This window comes from Glycine max, chromosome 5, assembly GCF_000004515.6.
Source record: "Glycine max cultivar Williams 82 chromosome 5, Glycine_max_v4.0, whole genome shotgun sequence".
Lineage (NCBI taxonomy): Eukaryota > Viridiplantae > Streptophyta > Magnoliopsida > Fabales > Fabaceae > Glycine > Glycine max.
In genome coordinates this window covers 2,565,864-2,588,265 of record NC_038241.2, presented here as the reverse complement: position 1 = coordinate 2,588,265, position 22,402 = coordinate 2,565,864, and the positions used below count along the sequence as shown (strand labels likewise).

Sequence of the window (22,402 nt, the reverse complement as noted above, 5' to 3'; positions counted from 1 at the left end):
ACAACCTCTTATCTTCATCCATATTCGTTTTTTACCACAGTCTCTTTAATTACTGCGTATGACTGCTTTCTAATTCTTTCCCTGTGCTTCCTTTGTCTCTTAACTAGTTACTTTAATTACTTGTCCCTGTTAAAAGAAATTGCTAGTTTAACAATTTTGAATGATTGGATTGGAACTATGAACTGTAACTCCTAGCTATCTCTTTCAATAATCAATCATCTTATTTTTTTTTTCTTTATTATTATTCTATAAATAAAACAAAAAAAAATTGCACCATAAATCAATGCCAGATGTGGTGCTCCTGGCCCTCCGTCTTGTCATGTGTTTGATTCCTTCATTTTTTTTTCGGTAAACGTTATGATTCCATTCTTCCCTGTATAAATTTTTGTATCCATTATCTATCTATTCGTTTTTATAAATCTAAGCAAGCTATTTAAAAATATATACAAATGATATTTATATTTTTTATTTGTGAGATCTATTATATAAAATAAATGAGTATATGTATGACTGTATCAAACAAAAATCACAAACTACCATTTAGATTAATTAGCATCAAGTTATTTTAACTTAATAAAATTTTAGTCTCAACTATGTAATCTATTAAAACTTGGTAATAACTTTATCATTGTTAATAATTCTTTTAAACTAACAAAAATGTCTTCATGTAAGATATATGTGATTTTTAGAAAAATATATAAACGAATATCTTTTAAAATTAAGCTACAGGCAGACTAATTTTAGTACTTAGAAAAATAAAATGTATTAAATTCGCACACTTTATCTTCGTATTAGTAATAAACACTTTACATTGAAGCCTACTACATACATTGTACTATTTACTAGCTCTATTTAGGGAATTAATCGTGCTTATCTTTTGGGTATGTGTAAATTATTTACAAATAATAAGATTACAGATTTTTTTATTGTAATTTAACATGATCACAGATTAAAAGCCACGTTGCAGGAGATGTCAACGTCAGGTGGGGCCCAGCATGATGTGTAGATTCCACTGCGGAGTTTGCTGAAGCCATTTGGTGTGGTTGCTCTTGAATCTTGCTTGCACTTGCACCTCTTGATTTTGCCTTTTTTGTTTGACCAAAGAAAGAAAGAAAAAAAGGTGCCACGTGGTATCATTCTGGCCATACACGTGATCACCATCTGGTGTGCGGTGGAGTTGACCTGCTTCTTAAAAAATTCATAATTAAGATATTTTAGACTTTATTTGATATTTGATAAGATATTTCAATTTTTTTTTTAAAAATCTAGTTGATAAATAAGTTTTTTTTTAATAATTTTTAAAATGATAGTTTTTAAATTTTTTATATTTATTAAATTTTTTATTTAATATTTTTCTATTAAAGTAAAATTTTATTATTTTTATTCTTTATATAATTTTATATTTTTTAATTATTTCAATAATTATAATACATATTTATGACTCAATAAAATAAATTTTTAGTTAATTTTATTAAATATAACTTTTGATGTGTCTGGTTTCAAATATAATTGATTTTAAATAAAATTTTAGAATTAATTCTGAAAATCTAAAATTAATTTTAAATTTTACCATTATGGTATGTTTAGTTTCATGTGAAAAAATAAATTAAAATTGATTCTAAATCTAAAATTAATTTTAAATTAAAATAACTTTGGTGAATAGCTTTCCGTTAGATTCAAATTTAAGAGTAGATTGTATTTCTATATTAATTTTATATTAAAAATATTTAAATATAAATTACATTACTTTAAAATCAATTTTACAAATTAATTTTATTTAAAATTAATTTATCTTTGATTCGAATAAAAATATTTAAGTTTTAGAGTCAAATCTCGTGAATAAAAAACAAAGTGATTAAAATAAAATAAAATAAAAACATCATTAAAATTGATGAATCAAGTTTTTTTTACAAGATACTTTGCACTGATAATTAAAAAAAAGAAAAAAGAGAAAAGACGCTTGGCGTTTTGTGGAGGCAGGCCGTGTGGCATATTGTGAATGGACCTTTCTGGACAGCGTAAAGCATTGAACCTTTTCCTCACGCAATTTCCTTCCAAATTGATAATTAACGCCACTGATGAATGTGAACAATATTTAATAGGTTGACCCTTAATGCAAGCATTCTCAGCCACAAATATCAATTATACTACAATTAACGTGCTATTCTCTAACCTGGGTTAGTATTCTAAATAATCATATTAAAATCATCATCAGTAGACCCGTAATTTTGACATTTCAATATTTATTAACCAAGTATTACGAACTAATGTTGCTCACAATTAAAAAAATATATGAGAAACATCACAATTGATAAGAAACAGTAAAAGAGACGAAAAGATTAAGATAGTATTATTTTTTTCATTATCCTTCTGATCTTATTTTAAACATCATTTTCCTTAAGCTAAATTTTCCTTTTTGCCCGTCCCCTGCCTATAACTTCCGTTGATAATAATGAAGGTCTTATTGTTCCTTAAAATATTAAGTTTAAACATGTGAATGATATTCATTATTTCCATCGAGATTATAATATTTTTATTTAATTTAATTTTTTTCGTTTATTTGTTTTAGCATTTCACTTGTCTAATGGAAAATTAGAATCTTTCTGCAATTCTTCTAGACATTGCATAAATAATCATCTACATATTACTTTAGATAAGATAATTAATCATGAAAAGAACTAAGAGAGATTATCACCTCAATCACATATCTTCAAGAATATATTAATATGCAGCCACTTCATATATTCCGTGTCATGAATTTTTTTTAAAAATAAACCCTGAATTTTAAATTTCGAATATAATAATAATAATAAATAAGCATTTATATTATAATTTTCAAATCCCAAAAGGAGTTGATGACTTGGTGTAATAAAATTTTTAAATCCCAAAAGGAGTTTCAACAGATGTGATTATTTCCATGAGCTAACGAGGAAGAAAAACTGTTACAGATGAAATAACATTGAATTATTAATTCCTCGGAGTACGTACAAAATTCTCCACAAAAGGCACAACCTTATAAATCTGTTCTCTTCTCTTTTGTATTAAAATAAAATGAATAGAAAAACATATCCCATTGGCTAAAAGAAATGTTCTAAAATGCTAAGGTTCTCACAAATATTCTTGATATCATCACTCTTGGGAAGAAAAAATTCCGGAATCGAACACATAAATGAGAAGAGAAGTCGGTGATCCTCATCCAATGGATCGCCATGGTGGGCATTTTTGTCCAATTTATGATGAAAGTGACACCCCTTCTGTCACAAGACTTAAATGCTCTCAACTAGGAAAGTATTGCAAAGGTGCAAGCAAGTCAACTTCCTCGTTACCAACCAAAACCACATGGACCCAGAAGTCCAGAACTCAAGTGAAAGAATAATCAATGAATCATAATCACCTTAAATAGTAAATACTATAGGCCTCAATATTTGCCACTCTACTAAGCAATTGGCTTCCCTTGTCAAACTATATTTGGGTTACCTTTTATTTTGCCCTATTTCATCAAATTTTCTATTTGAATTTTGTGAAGTGAAATAAAATCTGTAGTTACATTGTCAACAAGAAGACATTATTTAATTACATCGGAACCAACAGTTTCATTACAAATAACAAAATGAGGCAAAAAAAGCCCACCATTTCTTTCCTAATAAAGCTAAAGCTATAGCTATAGCCATTGCTCTGACTTATTGCTCATTTTTAAAGCCTTGAAAAAAAAAGTGCAAATACTAAATACTAAACACATGATACAAACACACACATGAAAGAAAAAAACTTAGTAGTAAGCCCAGGTCCAAAGGACATGATCTTCCTCAGGAAATCCAAAATTACAAGAACTTTCAGGTGGGTCGGAGTAATCCACATCTTCTTCAAGTTTGGGAAAGAGGTACGAAGGGTAGAGACTCTTGCTGAGGTTATCTTCTTCATCTTGTGACATATCTGATTGATCAGGCTCAAACACATAAGAAGAATCACCATGCTCTAGCAGCGCAGAGTGAACTCCATCGGTGTAATGTGGACTATCTGAATCCAAAATGTCACTCCTTGCTGAACTGATATCTTCCTGTTTACAACCCCCAACGACAGAAGAGACTTTGGATCCTTCTCCCTCCGAAACTGATTGCAGTAAAAGCCTCTGGGGTGGTTCCTGTTCCTGCAAATGCAATAATCCTTTTGTTTCTTCACTTTCACTTTCAGCCTGCTTCATGTGCCCCTCTTGTTTCCCTCTTGCAAGCACCTTCTCAGTGAGGCTCGCCACCTAATCCGATCAAAAACATCACACAAATTATAACATGTCAGCCAAAATAAAAAAAAAAGAAAACAGAAAGTGATCAAATTTGTATTAATATAGATATAGATGTGAATTGAACATTAATTTATGGACAATTTTTTTTTTGTGTCGTTAGTTTTGTTCAGAATTAAAGTTTCGACTCGATAATTTATATGATACTATGATAAAAATTTGCTTTAAACATCAACATAGGTTATGTTATTTAGATGAAACACCAATTCTAATAATAAAAACAAGGTTAAAAAAAACTCAAAACAAACTGCATCTAAATTTCGTTCTTCTTTAATTGAAGTACCTCAGCTTTTAACTTGTCTTTCTCCTTGAGGAGACAGTCATAGTTGGACTTGAGACTCTCAAAACTTGCATGCAGAGTCTCGTAATCCTTCTCCAGCTGTTTGTTCTTCCACCGAGCTCTACGGTTCTGGAACCAAATAGCAACTTGCCGTGGCTGCAAACCAAGGTCTTTGGCTAGTTTGGTCTTTCTCTCGGGTTCAAGCTTGTTCTCCTCCTCGAAGCTCTTCTCTAGAAACTGAACCTGGCTCGCAGAGAGACGTCGCTTCTTCTCGGGTTGATGAAAGTACTCGTCCATGCACTCATCCCCATTGTCGTCCATGTCAAACGCGCGGAAGAAGGAGCCGTTACACCCCTTCCCTCCTTCTCCTTCAAAACTCATCATGGATCTCGAACCTGAACCAAATTATAACAAAAACACCATCCATTAGTCATAAGTCAAAAACAAAAATTGGTGAGAGAGAGGTTAGATTAGTTTTTTTTTTTTTTTTTTAACGAACAAATGCTATTTTGTTAATTTTTGTTACAAATGTTAGTCCAGTATATTCGAACTCACGATCTCTCTTTCTTTTGTTCTTTCCCAACTCTTGAGTCAACCTCCCCATATATCTTAAGATGTTAGATTAGTTAGTAAGTGAATACGAAGATATAAGATGAATCAGATGATTAAAGAAGAAAAAAACACATAAAAGGTCATACTTTCAACACTCTATTAACAAAAACTAACATTCTAATAAACTTTAACATATGTCCATAAAAAAAAAAAAAAAGGTTAGTTAGTGAATACTGACCGAGGAAAGGAGCAGAGGAAGGTGCAGAGAGGAAGAGAGAAGAATCGAGAGGTTGAGAAGAGGGTTGTTGGGTGCGAAGAAAGCTAGTGATGTTGGAAAAGGCACTTCCACTACCCGCCATGTTTACTCCGACCAAGTTCGATCTTTAAGGGGCCATTTGGAAAAGGCTCTTAAGGTGGTTTTGGAATAATTGACGGAAATTGTTGATCTAAGACTTGTGGCGGAAGAAGCTGGTGATGATGATTTCAGTGATGTGGGAGGTGTGGGAACAGCGGCAGGGCATACCCATCACTCAGAATAGCAACAACCACGAAAGAGAATCAGGAAAGGGTTATCAGATGGACATGGAAAAAGAGAGAGAGAGAGAGAGAAAGAGAGAGAAGCGGTTACTATGTTTGTATGTGTTTGTGTTTGGAGTTCGGAGAAGAGAAGACTCTGCCTTAGGTTTATAATAAGAAGCTTAGATGAGAAGGGAGTGTCCACTTACCATGATGCCCTTTCACTCTCACACTCTGTAATACGATGCTTATGGTTTACTTGGCTTTTCCTACCCACCTTTTCTTCTGATATTTTTCTCTTCTCTCTCAATGGGTAGATGAGACCACGTGAGTTTCTGTGGACTGTGGGAAACCTTCATTTTCTCTTGTTTTTTCAGATTTTCTTTTTTAACACAATAAATTTCAAGGGTTTTTTGCTGGCAAACCTCAATCCACATTGCTTCACATTAGTATATTGATTAGACTTTAGGTGGAGAAAATAGTTTTTGTTTTAATTTGGATTCTTTTAATATTTATTTGACTAGAAAATAACCAAAATGAAAATTTATTTAAAGAATCATTCAAGTTTTTATTTTATTTTAAAATTTAAAATTTTCTATCCTGCATTCCTTTTTATTTTTTTCTGCCTTTCCATTAAAAGGTTGTATGTATTGATGGATGTTAGATGTGGTTTATGTTGCGTTTAACTTTGGTTGTCATGTATAAAATAAATTGTTAAATTTTCTAAAAATTACTTAAAAAATCATATATAAAGTGGTTTTTAATCAGTTAATAATGCAAAAATATTTACACTAGCCTTATAGGAAAATTAAATTTTGGTTTTAAGATTAATTATAAATACATGAATCAAACAATGCCAGATAAATTAAATTTGTTAACAAAATATGTTTGGGTGATAGCAATTGTATGATCTATGGTTTCTCTTATCTCTGAAGAAAGCCATTGGATTCGATTGCAATACAGATAACAATGAAGCTAAAAGAACTAATGATTCATGAGTTTTCTGTATAATCAGTCGCTTTCTTAGCAAGAGGAAATGGACAAAAACTTAAAAAGAAATATTTTCTTTTTTTGGTGGAAAACGAAAGATTTGTTTTGATAAACATGAAATTGGAGGCAGAGAGAAGTGAACAAGTATGGAACATGGTGACATATTTTGTGGGCTCTCTCAAGTTATAATATTTTTCGTCTTCTACTCTGACTTTTCTTTTTATGTCACCTGCTCTGGTCCATTCCTGCTTCCTTCGCTATAGTCTCCACTTCTACACGCTTCATCGGGCCATCTTCACAGGCCATGGATCCACCATGTCACTTCAATTTTATATTATAATATACTTAACCCTAGCCCCCCCAAAATAATAATTATTAAATCAAAGACTAAAAGATTGTTTTAATTGTTTTTTTTTGTTCGAGAATAATATATTAATCACATATAGATGGTGGGTGGGTGTATATATTCCCTTTAGTGTAGAACCGAAGACTTGATTCTTATATCATTTTTGAACATGTGTGATTTTCACTGTAATTTTACTTAGTCAACGAAGAAATCTCCGAACAACATGAAGGGAGAAATATCATATTGGGCTGCTTTTGGAAAGATTAAAAAGGCCTTATTTTGACTCGCGGTCTGAACTTAGATCTACCACATTTTGTTAGCTATTATTATTCGGTTTTCTTTTTGGTCAAAGTTATTCTGTTTGCAAAGTTATTTTGTCAGCTATCACTTAGGAATTAAGATAGTTTGATGAGAAATTTTAAAAAAATTATGATAAATATTTATCTTATACCCATATTGGTTAGTCTTATTTTCATCTTCTCATTAGTGTTATTTAAATCTTATTTTCATCTTATCTTTATTATTCTTTAAACTCTAATTTTAAATTATCTTCACTATATATTCATTATAAAGTATTGTGTTTTCCTTCATGAGACAATGCATTTTAAGGTATGTTCATCACTAACTTCACGTGACATTGAATCATTGACATAGACTTGGATTAGAAAATAAATGAACACACTTAAAGGAAAAAAACCATCATCAAAAAATTTTCTTTGTAATTAAGGTGTGCGATATATGAAAGTTAGTGATGAACGTAACTTGAAACACAATGTCACGTGAAGGAAAACAAAAATATTGTATAATAATGATGGAAACACAGTATTATATAATGAATATATGATGAAGATAGTTTAAAATCAGGGTTTAAAGAATAATAAGAATAAGACGAAAATAAAATTTTAGATAGAATTTAAAAAACATTGATGATAAGATAAGAATAAGATAACAAACATGGGTATAATATAAGAGTTTATCATTTTTTAAAATTTTTGTCAACAATCTTAATTTGTAAGTGATATTTTATTAAAAAGATATATACCTATTTTGAAAGTATATCTTCGAAACTATGAATCATAGTTTCAGAGACACATTTCTGAAATAGGTATATGTAATTATAGAAATATATTTCTCGAAAATAAAATGGGTGTGCTTCTGTAAGAAAAAGAATATATTAGGCAACCCACGGGTAGAAAGGGGGTATGGGGTGTACTTAGTGTAATCAGAGGTGTAAATAGTAAGGCACAATAAACACGTTCCACTTGGCCCAATAAAATTCCTTGACAACCCATTTGGAGATCTCATTCCTTTTGGGTCCGTAACATGTGGCTTCTGCCTGTATTCAACGAAGGGAGCGATGGAGAACGATTGGAAAAATGATCGAACGGATAGGAATACAAAAAGATCGTTAAATTTCTTTTAGTCATGATTTTTTTTATCGGATAACGTTAATTGTCACCTTCAGTTAGATTTTTCCGTAAATAATCTAAATTCAATTATACTCAAACGAACATGTGTAATAATTTATAAATTAGTTGATTGAATCCAAGTTTTATTTGACTCATCATCATCTTCTATTCACGGGTAGTGGTTAAAGAAAACATAAGATGAAAATTAGGAGATGGCAGCAAAATAAACGTTTGGAAGCAACCATAGATTCATGCAAAGGAAAGCTCTTATGTCCAATCTGCTCCGATACCGGGTTTGGAGGATCTAAAGGTGTCTACTCTACTCTATTTGACCATTCTAATAATGTTATTCGTGAGATATTTAATCCTGTTGATGCTCACAATATTTTGAAAATGCCAATTTATTTAAATGCTGTTGAAGATGTCCCTATTTGGAAAATAAGTAGGAATGGTTGATATTCAGTGACATCATGGGAGAAGAAGGTTCTTGATAATGGTGCTCAAGTGTCAAAGTCTGACTCTTCGAATAAATCATATCTCATGTAACTCATCATACTCGCTGGTTAAAGCCTCCTCATGGCTTTGTTAAATGCAATTTGGATGCAACAAAATTTCAGGACCAGGGATTCCATGGAGTTTCAGCATGTATCTATAACCACAATGGAAGTTTCATTTCAGTACATTTTTCATAAGTCTCCCTCTACCACAGACAGGAAGTTGAGACAGTGGCTCTTCATTCTGCTATTTATTGGACGACATCTTTGCATCTCCAGAACATCATTTTTGAATCAGAGTGCAAGCACATGGTGGTTTCTTTTCTCTCCAAAGATTTCATGAACAACGAATATGGCAGCATACTTCATAGCTAGCTCTAATGACAAACTGAATTACTTTCAAAACATTTCGGTTAAGTTTGCTCATTGTTTAGCAATGGCATGACGATCCATGCTTGTAGACAGATTTTTAATTTTATACCACATTGTAAATGATATAAGTTGTTTATTGTAAAAAAAGAGTACATACATATAACAAAAGTTTAATAATTATATATTATTTTATATTTTTATCTAATTATAAATTATCATTTGAATTACTTTAATTTAATTATTTTAAAATTTAACAAATTTAGTTGGTTGTGATTGATTGATTTTGTAACATTAATCATGTTATATATGTTTGAAATATATTTCGTTTTCAGTGCTTAACCCTTTTTTCATATAATAATTATAATTTTTATTATTATTTGGTAAAATACAATTCATAAAAAATAAAATTTAGAATATCTAATTGTGTACATATAATTTATTAAAAATAAAAACATTAATTAGAGAAGATAAAAAAAATATCTTTTGAAAATTAATTGGATAAAAAAAATAAAATTATTTTTAAGATGAATACCCGCTTAAATGTGTGCAGACCTTTGCCCCCATATCTACACGGACTACACCTACACACAGTTTTAGTTTGGTTACTTATTTTTACACATGTTAGAGACAATTTGTGAGGTGATTAATTTCAAATTATGCAGAATTTTTCAGCATAATCTGCAAGCTCCATACCTGACATTTCTAGACTGTCTAGACTTATGTTGACCTAATTAAGGTATACTTGACTCACCGAGTCACCAATTTGTATTTACTCTATAACTTCTAAGTGCTGCACTATGGACATGGTCTATCATTAAAGTGAAAATTTCTAGTTATATAAATCAAATATCAGTTCATATATAAACTTAATTGTACAGCAGGTAATAATTTATAAAACAAAATCTGGTTTAGGTGCAAACAATTGATCTATATATAATTTATACATTATCTTATATTTTATAAAATATAGTTATTGAAGTTTATTTTTAGATTTAATCACCTTTAAGAATTTATTTAAAAAAATCAACTTTAAGAATTATAACATTACATTTAAGAAGGATGGGTTAAATGATGATATTCCTAATGTTACTTGTACGATTATGTTTGGATTTAGTTGTACCAATTTTTAATTAATATTTTTTTATTGCTTTATTAATTTTATAATTAAGTAAAAATGTGAGTAATGGGTGCAATACAGATATGAACATATATAGGTATTTTGCAAAAATATATAAAGATGTTAAAGTTATTATTCACAAATGTGAAATTAGATACATATTTTTTTTAAGACACGAGTAGAACAAATACTCTAATTTCCTAATTGGACTAGCTACCCTTTGTCATACATATAAACCAATAATTTTGTTCTTAATAACATTGTTTTGAAATTAGATAAATGACATTCATTAACTTATTTTTAGAAGATAAAAATAAAAAATAAAAGATAAGTAAAAATATAACAAATTTGTTTTAATCTTCTCAATAAAACATTTTTTTAAAAGCATAACATAGTCAATTTCTATTAATTAAAATTCATTTAAAATAAGATGAAATATATAACAATACACGAAGATTGATTCAATTAGTAAGGATTAAATTTATATCTCAAATAATTTATAAGTACCTCTTTAAATACATAATAAGTATTGAGACATGTTTTAATGAATCATTAGAATCTACTCGCCTAAACTTTTAATGATAAAAAAAAACATGTGAGTGGTCCACATAAGATATTTGCATAAAGTTCCAATGGAAATGGTGCTTTTAAACTCCTTGGACTTTCTAGCTGAAGCTAGCCAATGTTGAATTGCCTAGTTTGATAGGAAACATACCTACTGTGTTGTCGCCACCATTAACAAACGATGCGATTCTCCAAAATAACCATTGGTGTTTGGATGCTATTTCAGTCACTAGTGGCATGCATGTATATTTTGACAAATGTAACAGATGTTCCAATTTCAACCATGCAAATTATTCAAGGCGAGATAATAAAACCGATGCTCGTAAAAACTTTAATTTCAACATGGAATGCCACTTAAAATATCAAATAAAGTACTTTTAAAGTGAATTTATTTATAAATCAATCTTATAAGCAATAATGTAAAAATTACAATATATTTATGTATCTAAAAAAATGCTTGAAGGAGAAGAGTGCGCGGTGGTTGTTCTAGTGCCTCTTCGACGATGAAAAATTCTAGATGCACGTTCAGTAATCCAATCCACTTTCTACCTCTCAATTAGACCCCTAGGAGTACACCCTTTTTCTTCACAGAAGTGTATTCCTAGAATTAGATATACTTATTTCGAAAATGTATTTCTAGAACTATGATTTTTTAATAAAATATCGCTTAAAAATTAACATAGTTGATGAGAAAAAAAATGATAAACATTTATTTTATACCTATATTTGTTAATCTTATTTTTATTCTATCTATCAGTGTTATGTAAATTTCATCTAAAATTTTATTTTTATCTTATCTTTATTATTCTTTAAACCTTAATTTTAAAATATCTTCATCATATATTCATTATATAATACAACGTTTTCAATATCCTCAACCATTCTTTGTTATTTTCTTTCACTAAACTCTGCTCCTTCCTTGTATTGAAAACATATTTCTTGTAATGGAAGACTAAACCTCTTGGTTGAAAAGTTATGTTGAACCCTTGATGTAATATTCTTTCACTATCTATTTAATGTTGTTTTTATGAGTTCATTGTTTCTATCTATGCTTATTTTTACATGCTTGTGACTTGATCACCCATTTGTATGTATAGTTAGGATTTTTAGCATTGGGAAATGCTTTAAAGCCTTAGAACTTGGTAGAGCAAGCTAGAAATCTGTATGTCTAGGAATGAAGTGTAGTGATCTAGTTCATATTATGTTGTAGACTTAATGCAACTCTTTTAGGCTATGTTTGTTGAGGGATCAAGGACGAGGTTTAAAGGGAGTTAAGCTCATTCACTAGAGGGATCTTGATTTGAGTAATTTCTCAGCATAAGAATACTAGGATAACGTTAAATAGAGAAAAATCAAGAGGAACTCAGTAGAACAGTCCAACGCTTTTTACTTGACTGTTTTCACTTCTAAAATCCTAGATACTTAGTTTATATTCAAATAGACCTTAGTAAAAAATTCAACTTGATATTTATCTTGCTTTTAATTTCTATAAATGTTTGGATATTGGATGTACAACGTCTGAGTGAAACAAATTCCCTGTAAATACGATACTCGGTCTTATCATTTTATATATTACTTGTGTGAATCGGTATACTTGTCGACGTAGCGAACATCTATTCCAAAATAAGATACTCTTTCAAAATAACTATTGCATAATATAATAAGCATTTTGAAAACCTACTCCGTAATATGTATTCCAAAAAAACTATATTTTAAAATAGTTATTCTGGAATAAAGATGTCTAGTAAAGGGATATTTCTGTCCATTATAATTTTTTGGGAGGTGCAAAATACAAAATGAGAGATGCAAGGATATAAATGACGAGACAGGAATGTGGTCAGTGCCATAATGGAAAAGGAAAACAGCCAAGCCCACATAAATTAAATTGTATTAGCTTTAGTCACAAAGTACCTATGTTGTGAATAGAAAATTCCTGCTCGATACGTAATTACCAAAAATAGGAAGGAAAGAAGAAGAAGCTCGAAGCTGAAGAAAATGATGATTCAGTAATGTTGCTTACCCATTTATCTTAGAAATGGTGAACAATGTTGATGGAATATTATTATTAATGAAAAAGAATTATTCAAGAAATTAGCAGTTCACAATGTTTTTTTGAAAGATCGGATTAAGGTAGTATAAATTTCTAATCTACACTAGTTAATGAAAATAATAGGACGAACTGCAAAGTGCCCGTTTAATTTATTTGCATGTTTACTGAACATAACACTTTTTCTCGTAGCAATTAAACGACTTTAATATATGAAAGGGTAATTATGTTTTTAGTGTTTGAAGTTTGGACTGAATTTGGTTTTCGTAAGAACTAAACGACTCTAATTTATGAAAGGTGTAATTTAGTTTTTAGTGTTTGAAATTTAGGGTGAATTCAGTGTTGCTTTCCTATTTTCTTTAAATAAAATATTTTAGTCTTAAATTTGAAAGAATACTTTTTTAGTCTTTAAACACTATATTTCAGAGATTGAAATTATTTTCTTAAAAAAATATTTTTAGTTATAAAGAACATGAGAGATTAAAATTATAATTTTTTAAAAAATAAAGAGACTTTTAAAAAAAAAAATTGAAGAATTAAAACTAAATTCATCTCAAATTTCAAAAATTAAAAACATAATTAAGGCTCTATATAAATACACATTCAAACTTGGTAACTTGATGGAAATATTTTTTTTTCCTTCCTTTAAACGCCACTTAACAATCCCTTAAGCATTTGGAGAATAAGAAATAAATGTCTCTCGTAGTTCCCTTAAGCGTAATACAGCGAATAACAAATAAGCTTCCCTGTCTGTCTGCCATGAGATGTGCATTTAAATAAAGACTTAATATTAATTATATTTTAATTTCTGAAACATGACGTCAATATAATTTTGGTTTTTCAAATTAAAAAAATATATTTTAATTTCTTAAATTCTTAAAAATATGTTTTTAGTTGTTGAAATGAGATTTATGGAAGCGGTGACCTAATGATACAAAATAAACACGTCAAATATTGATGTCATTACATCATCATTTCTTATCACTTTTGTTAATGTTATTTAGTTTCAAGAATTTTTTTTTTTATAAATTTAACAGATTAAAATATATTTTTTATTTGGAAGAAAAAAATAGATTTATCCTAAATTTTGAGAATAAAAACATAATTTCTTTTAAAATAAAGACATTTGTTTCTTTTATTTTTAAAAAATTTATAATTTTGATCTCCTATTTCAAGACAAAAACATTTGATTTTCATATTTTAGAAAATCAATTATTTCAGTTTTTATATTTTAAAAAATAATAATTTTAATATAATTTTTAAATTGTTGACGTTTTGTTTCTTACATTATAATTAATTAATTTCTTAATTATATCTTAAATTAGTATATTAGATATAATATTCAAGTGAAATAAAATAAAAGAAATAAATCATATATAAAATTAAAAATTTAATCTAAATTATAATTTTTTTAAAATAAGAAAACTAAAGTCTCTATTTTAACATAATGGACTAAAATTATAGATTTTTAAAATAGGAAGATCAAATATTTTAATTTTAAAATAGAAGAATTAAATTATGGATTAAATAAAATAAAAAGATAAAAAATACATTTAGGCGTATTATTTTTCTTTAAGCACTCTAACTACTCTGTATTTGTATTCTTCCGTTCTGCATCATTTTGATAACTCCTAAAATAATTATTTTAATCCTTTTTTCAACATGACCTAGCCACTCTTTAAAATTGAAAGGAAAATGTCACGTATTTCTACCAAAAATACAAAAAGGCAATGGAAATAGAGAGAAATTTTTTATTTTATTTCAATTAACACAACATAGGATAGAAAAAATAGAAAAATAATTGCTTTGTGTGGACAAGGTAATTTTGTTGTTTTGCACTACGATTAATCATGGGCCAATAATTTCCACTATTGGCTAGCAAATTGCAACATTCCTTCTGTAATGCTAGTTAATCATTATCTGAACCTTTTGTTAACCCAAAACACACACAAAGGGCAAGTTGGAGACAAATATGAAGATGCCAACGTGGACTTCATCTATTATATCCAGCAAGTTTTATCCAGAGTCACAACTTTCAACTTAAAAAAGTGTACAGTAAGCGAAATAACACAATTAGTCCCCACAGGAGATGGCAGCATACCCTCATGCTGAGGTTTAAATAAGGTGGGCTCTCACCTCTCAATTTATCACACTTCCTATCAGAGGGGCAAACTTATACAACCAACCATTGGCTCCTATAATTGTATTTTCCGACACAAAAATATTGACACTTTTATTAATTTAATGCTCTCCCAATTAGAAACTCTCTTTTGATTTTAGATTTTATTTTTCAATCTAATTAATGACAGATATATTACTATGGACAAAAATTCTAGATAAAGTTTATTCATTTAATAACTCACAAACAACTCTGTGTTTTTTTTTTTTTTTTTTTTTATTTGATCTCTTATACTGAGTTATTCACTAGATTCGCTAAGTCGAGCCAGTGGTTTGGAATCTTGGATTGACAGATAAATGGTATAGTACAGCATCCACTACTATGTAAAAAGTAAAAGCAGTAACAGTTACATGCTATTCATCTGCTACCTTGTTCTTATATTTTGCACCACAAAACCCCCGTTTTTTTTTTTTAATTTGGATCAAAAGACTAATGTTTTTGTAAAAATATTTGATGTAAAACACAAGTATATATATATATTACTAAAGATAGTTTTATTGGAATCAAACTAAATTACTATAAACAATAAAATTCTTTCTTTAAATATTTAATATAACTACCACTCATTAATAAATTGAAACAATCGTGCAAGTTGATCCATTCACTTGTTAATAAATTAGTGTTTGTAATATATAAGTATCCATGTATCATTTTTCAAACTTTTATTTATAGGGACTTATTCAAACAAATTGGAGTTAGGTTAAATGATGGCACGAGCCTGTGGACCCATTGTTATGGGGGGTCCTAGCCACACAAGTTGGGGATCGTATAGATCGAACAGCCATCCACATTACTTTGCCGACCTACATCCACATATTTTTAGGATCAAGGAGAGAAGGCCCTATTGGTGGCCCATAAAGAACACTTACATACATATACTCTAACCATCAAGAATACCATACACTAGAAATTGGTTGGTACTTAATATTACTGTTCTAAATCTAATGACCTTGTAGAGAAGATCCACACACAAGTCCTGTTCAACTTGAAAGCTCTCTTAAGGAATTGAAACGAGACAAAATTCACATGACCTGCAGAAGCCTCCATTGGCCTGGTCTGCTAGCTACAAATAATAGTCACAATCAAATTCAAACAATGAACGTTTTCAAGATTGTATTTCAAAATTGGTCCCCCTTTTTTTTTCTATTGGCCAGGAAGGGTTGAACATAAAATGGTTTAAGAGATGAAGATATAAATTTGGCTTAGTGGTTGGAAAAGAGTGAAGGGAGAAGGAAGGGAGGAGATATCACGGATTCAAAACCCCCAACTGATAATTCTAACAAAACTAACAAACTAATATTTGTTGATAAAAAAAAAAGGTTTAGAGATATAATAATATAGTGAGGTGTACAAATTATTCACCTGTGAGATTAGCATAAAGACTTGGTGGACTAATAACCACTATGTGGACGAATCATGGGTGCTTCTAGGAGTAAGAAGGGTGTGGGACATGCTTGAGGAAAGCTTCTCCCTAACTTTACCTTCACGCTCACCATCATGCAACTATGACCTTTTGTCAATAATGTTGTCCATTTGTTAATTTAAATTTTGTCTCAGCTTGCGGTGCCCTATTGTCCATACCAAGTTAAATATGATGACAGTTCAAAACACACTGCATGGTTTGTTCATGCAATTATCTACCGCCACCTTTAATTCCCAACATGCATGCCAACACCTCCGGCTTTGAAATTTTCAATTGAGTTGGATTGATTACCATCATTAGAATTTCCATTTATGTTGTAACCTCATCTTTTCAGTAAGCAATTAACTAATTAAATAGACAGGAAACATATAGAAGAAATGAGAACATTCAAAACAATATTAGTGGAAAGATTGGTTACTAATTTACTACTTTTAATCAAAGATATATATTTGCTTTAACCAATTAGAGAGCCTTCTTTCCCAGCATAAAAATGAAAGGAAGTAAGAAGGACAGAGGTAACAGTAGAAACCATCAACATCAACATTAATGTAAGGTGAAAGGAATCAGGAGAATGAATGGTTGCTTTCATATTTTCTAGACCTTTCCTCTTCCATCAGAAATTCCATTTCTCCCGCTATAAATGCGATTCTCTGTTCACCACTTTCCACATTATACAAAGTGTTCTTGATCAAGTATTCTGCCACCAACATCCCAATCCCTCCTCCATAACCATATTGAAGAATAAGATAAATACAACAAAACCTAGAGATGGTATAATTAAAACTTCACTCCATAATTTCCATTTTTCTTTCTTTTACTCTTTATTATTATCTTAGTTTTAGTATAGCACTACTTTCATTAGTTGGTTTTAACACCACTGAGAAAACTGTAATAGGAAGAAGCACAGGTGCAGGTATGGGAAGGGTATGTAGATTGGAGGAACAGGCCAACCATAAAAGGACGTCATGGTGGCATGCTTGCTGCCTCCTTTGTTTTGGGTAAGTACTATCTAACCAAACTTTTCTTGTTTCTCTGAGTTGTGGATCACAATGTTATGACATATATATAGGTAATTGGAAACCAAGAAATCTTTTAGCTACATATAATTCTTTTAACTATATTTTTTCTCTTTCACAAAATTAATTACTAGATTGTTTTTGGTATGCATGCATAACATGTTTCTAATTTTCCCCACATGGCAAATTAACCACAGCCGCTGAGGTATTGGAGAACCTAGCATTTCTTGCCAATGCAAGCAACCTTGTTTTATATCTGTCCAAGTTTATGCACTTTTCACCATCCACCTCTGCCAACATTGTCACTAACTTCATGGGAACTGCCTTCCTCCTTGCTATTCTTGGTGGATTTCTAGCTGATGCGTTTATCACCACTTACTCCCTCTATCTCATAAGTGCCGGAATAGAATTCATGGTAAGTTACCATCATAGTTAAGCTTCTATCTTTCCCTTTAAGTGTCAAAGTTAGTATACTTTGCAGGAAAAAGCTTCAACACTTCCACATTAATCGGAATAAGTGCTTGAATAACACTCACGTGTCAATAATAAAAAGTGAAAAAAGAAAAGAGAAGCTAAATTTAGGGTGAAAAACTTTTTACCACCTATAGATTGTGCTTCTAGGTAGATAATTGCCCAGGAAGGGAGGAATCTCCACTGTAATCAATGACAATATTGATTACGCTCATGAGACACACTACATGGTCAAGATTTTGATAAACTTTCACATATGTAGTACAGTACAAGTATCCCCACATGATGGGGGATCCTTTTTCCATCCTCAACCAACTCAAAAATTAAAATGACAGAAGAGAAGAAAGACAAAAGAAGGCATGATCATTATTTATTGCGATTAGATGCCGGTCACAAAACTGGAAGCACGATCCAGTCATGCTTAACCTTGACATAATCAACCAGCTTCTTTTGAGTTACCATATCACTATTCCTCAGTGTAAAAAAGTGAAACGAATGAACCTCAAATTGAGCCAATTTTCGAAATAGTTTCATCATATCATATAATTATTTCATCAAAGGTCAAAACAACAACTTTACCAAAGAAGCATGGATGGATCAAATATATGTTAAGTTTTCACAGATAATTGGAGATCAAATAGAAGCATTTTCCTGCTGCAGTTATCAAGATTATAATTACACAAACACACACACACACACATATATATATATATATATTAAACGTGAAACTACTTGATGGACACATCAGGGTTTATTAATGCTCACAATACAAGCTCACAAGCCGTCACTCAAACCACCAAACTGCGTAATTGGAAACACCGACAGTCCATGCGATAAAATTCATGGTGCGGACGCCGTTATGCTATTTGCAGGCCTCTATCTTGTGGCTCTGGGCGTAGGAGGTATAAAAGGTTCACTTCCTCCTCATGGAGCTGAGCAGTTTGATGAGAATACACCAGAGGGAAGGAAGCAGAGATCTGCATTTTTCAACTACTTTGTTTTCAGCCTGTCATGTGGAGCATTAATTGCAGTAACTTTTGTGGTATGGATTGAAGACAACAAGGGATGGAAGTGGGGTTTAGTAGTCTCAACTGCATCAATTCTTCTCTCCATTCCAGTTTTTATTCTTGGCTCACACAAGTACAGGACCAAGATTCCAGCAGGAAGCCCCATCACATCCATGTTCAAGGTATACTTAACTAAAATAAGTGGTTTAACCTATTCCTTTGGTCCTATAGTTTTTTTTCTTCCAGTTTTAGTTCCTACACAAGAAAATTCTAATTTTTAATTCCTGTGCAGGCATAAAAGTTAAGTTTTGATCTTATTTTTTTTTTTAACTTTTTATTGGCAAATGTTAATTTGTTAAGATATTAGTTTTGTTAGAAAAGGGGATCCAATCTGCGACCTTTTCCCTCTTCCTCTCTCTGTTAACCATCCAACCCACATTTGGTTTTAATTTCTGGAGGTATAAAATTGCTATAGAAACTTTCTTATTGATTGGTGATAAACCACTACAAAAATTGTCTAGGAGCTAACACTTACCATTTATTTTTTGTGTAGGAACTAAAACTTAAACTAATAAGTATAAGGACCAAATGAATAGTTTAAACAAACAAGTAACAACTACTAAAGAATATGGCAAGTTGACTAGTAAAATAAAATGCTAAACAAGCTGCTTTATATTTGTTGTGCTAAAGGTTCTTGTTGCAGCAATTTGCAACAACTGCAAAGCTAAGAATTCAACCAATGCTGTCAGAAGCATGACTACAAGTCCATCTCATGCAACTGAAAGGGAAGATGGAGAAGAAGAAAGTAAGACTACAAAAGAGGTTGTTCAAGGCCAAACTCTAACTGAGAACCTTAAATTCCTAAACAAAGCAGTGATGGAGCCAGCAGTTCACCCAATGTTAGAGTGCACAGTAAAGGAAGTGGAAGAGGTGAAGATTGTGACAAGGATTCTTCCCATATTCATGTCCACCATAATGCTAAACTGTTGCCTAGCTCAGCTATCTACCTTCTCAGTCCAACAGTCAGCCACAATGAGCACCATGCTTGGTTCCTTCAAGGTCCCACCAGCTTCTCTACCTGTGTTCCCTGTCCTCTTCGTCATGATCCTTGCCCCACTCTACAACCACATCATTGTCCCATTTGCTAGAAAAGCAACCAAAACTGAAATGGGGATCACACACCTACAAAGAATAGGGACAGGCCTGTTTCTCTCCATTGTGGCAATGGCTGTGGCAGCATTGGTTGAAACCAAGAGAAAGAAAACAGCTTTTAAGTTTGGTTTGTTGGACTCAGCCAAACCACTCCCCATAACATTCCTTTGGGTGGCATTGCAATACATTTTTCTTGGCTCTGCTGATCTCTTCACTTTGGCTGGCATGATGGAGTTCTTCTTCACAGAGGCACCATGGAGCATGAGGTCTTTGGCCACAGCACTTTCATGGGCCTCACTGGCCATGGGGTACTTCCTCAGCACTGTTCTTGTGTCCACCATCAATAAGGTGACTGGTGCTTTTGGACACACGCCATGGCTCTTGGGTGCCAACTTGAACCATTATCACCTTGAGAGGTTTTACTGGTTGATGTGTGTACTTAGTGGACTCAACTTCGTTCATTTTCTCTTCTGGGCCAATTCCTACAAATACAGATGTTCAACCAAACCGGGATATACTAGCTAGAACGTACAAACCTACCTGCATTTATGAATCTATTTGGATATAAAAGTAGAAGTGCTTTTTTGAGAGTTTTTCAAAGTTTCTTCACTCAAAAAAGCTCTATATTTATCGTAAGAAACTCTCTAAAACATTTATAATTTGTATCCAAACAGACTCTATATACTACCATTAGGTAGTTTGTGGTTGGCCCAAAATAATGAAATAATGAGTGAGATAGAGAGTGACCCCTACTCCATCCTCATTTACCTATATCATGTCCATGAGCTACATGCATAGACCAATATTGGTGCAGCTATTCCACTCTACTAGTACTATATATTACTTGGTGCAATGTACCGAGTTTTAATTATAAATTAATCCATTACCCATTATGAATATGAGGATAAAATCAAATTTCATGATCCTAAATCTTAAATTCTCCTTTTGGATTTTCATTAATTGAAGTATACTCGCTATATTATTTCGATATCTAATGGTGATGTAAATGGAATAAGATGATTAATGTAAATTTAACATTTTATAATTTAGATATTTTTTTTAATAATGGAATGAAAATTCCTCGGAAACAAAATGATGGAATGAAAAAAAAAAAACACCATCCCATACTTTCAAATTGAAGGAGAAAAACAAAGTGGTATTAATTCTTTAAGTTTTATTTGGTTCCATCTTTTACAAAAAAAAAATCAATTAATATGATTTTATTTCATTTCATTTGACTCCGTTTTTTTTTCATCAATTAAAACTAACCTTAAGTTGAATCAAACTTCAATTCGCCTCCTCTTCTTGTTTAGTCACTTTACTTCTAATTGATAAAGGCTTATTAAATCGAATCGTAAAACGGGGACCTACCGATACCCCACATGATTATAAACTAAAAAAACATGTTTGTGATTATTTGTAAAAGTATTTTAGGTAAAACTAGTTCAAAAGTTAACAGGTGGGTTTTAAGTTAATTTATTAAATCATAAATTTTAGATAAAATTATTTATTGAAGTAGTTGAAAAATATAAAATAATATATTTAAAAAGTAATAAGAAAATTAAATAAATATTTTAAGGATAAAAAAATAAAATATATAAATTAAGTTAGAAGTTATCATTTTAAAAAATATTAAAAGGTAAAAAAACACGAGATATTACTTAAAATAATTTGTTTACCAAATAATTAAATAGACTTTTTAACTAATAAAATAAACTAAAAATTAATTGAAATGATTTATTCAACATAACCTAAGAAAGTTTTTAAATTGATCCTTGTATAAATATAATTATTCTTTTTTTGACCAACTATATAAATATTCTTAATTTATTTCTAATATTTTTTTATATCATCATTCAACCATATTAATATCACACATGATAAGTTTTATTTAACTTTTATTGTTAAGAAGTAAAATAAAAATTTGTATCATATATCTATCTATATATAAATAAAAGAAGAAAGTTATTTAAATGATATATAACATCAACAAGAGGTAAATGGGTCGCTGATCACATGTGGAAGTCATGCACGTATTATGTACAATATCACTTTTTACAAAATCATTTTTGGGATATTTAGATTTTTCAGTTGGAAACTATTAATTTATTTCGGGAATGATATTTCAAAAGAATATCCACAAAAAAGAAGATATTTCAAAAGAATGAGA

The 22,402-nt window shown here is 30.6% G+C and overlaps 2 protein-coding genes across 2 annotated transcripts; one reads left to right on the top strand and one right to left on the bottom strand.

Annotated features, from left to right (window-relative positions):
• Positions 1–3,543: 3,543 nt before the first annotated feature.
• LOC100799054 (homeobox-leucine zipper protein HAT5) lies at positions 3,544–5,976 on the bottom strand. The gene is made up of 3 exons (XM_003524932.5): positions 5,368–5,976; positions 4,581–4,972; positions 3,544–4,252 (listed from the first exon to the last, which is right to left on the bottom strand). The coding sequence occupies exons 1-3, from the start codon at positions 5,486–5,488 to the stop codon at positions 3,770–3,772; spliced, it is 996 nt and encodes a 331-aa protein (XP_003524980.1). The 5' UTR covers positions 5,489–5,976; the 3' UTR covers positions 3,544–3,769.
• An 11,097-nt stretch (positions 5,977–17,073) lies between these two features.
• Positions 17,074–21,003, top strand: LOC100796577 (protein NRT1/ PTR FAMILY 4.6). The gene is made up of 5 exons (XM_006579482.3): positions 17,074–17,357; positions 17,482–17,584; positions 17,800–18,017; positions 18,822–19,262; positions 19,771–21,003. The coding sequence occupies exons 1-5, from the start codon at positions 17,355–17,357 to the stop codon at positions 20,755–20,757; spliced, it is 1,752 nt and encodes a 583-aa protein (XP_006579545.1). The 5' UTR covers positions 17,074–17,354; the 3' UTR covers positions 20,758–21,003.
• Positions 21,004–22,402: the final 1,399 nt, after the last annotated feature.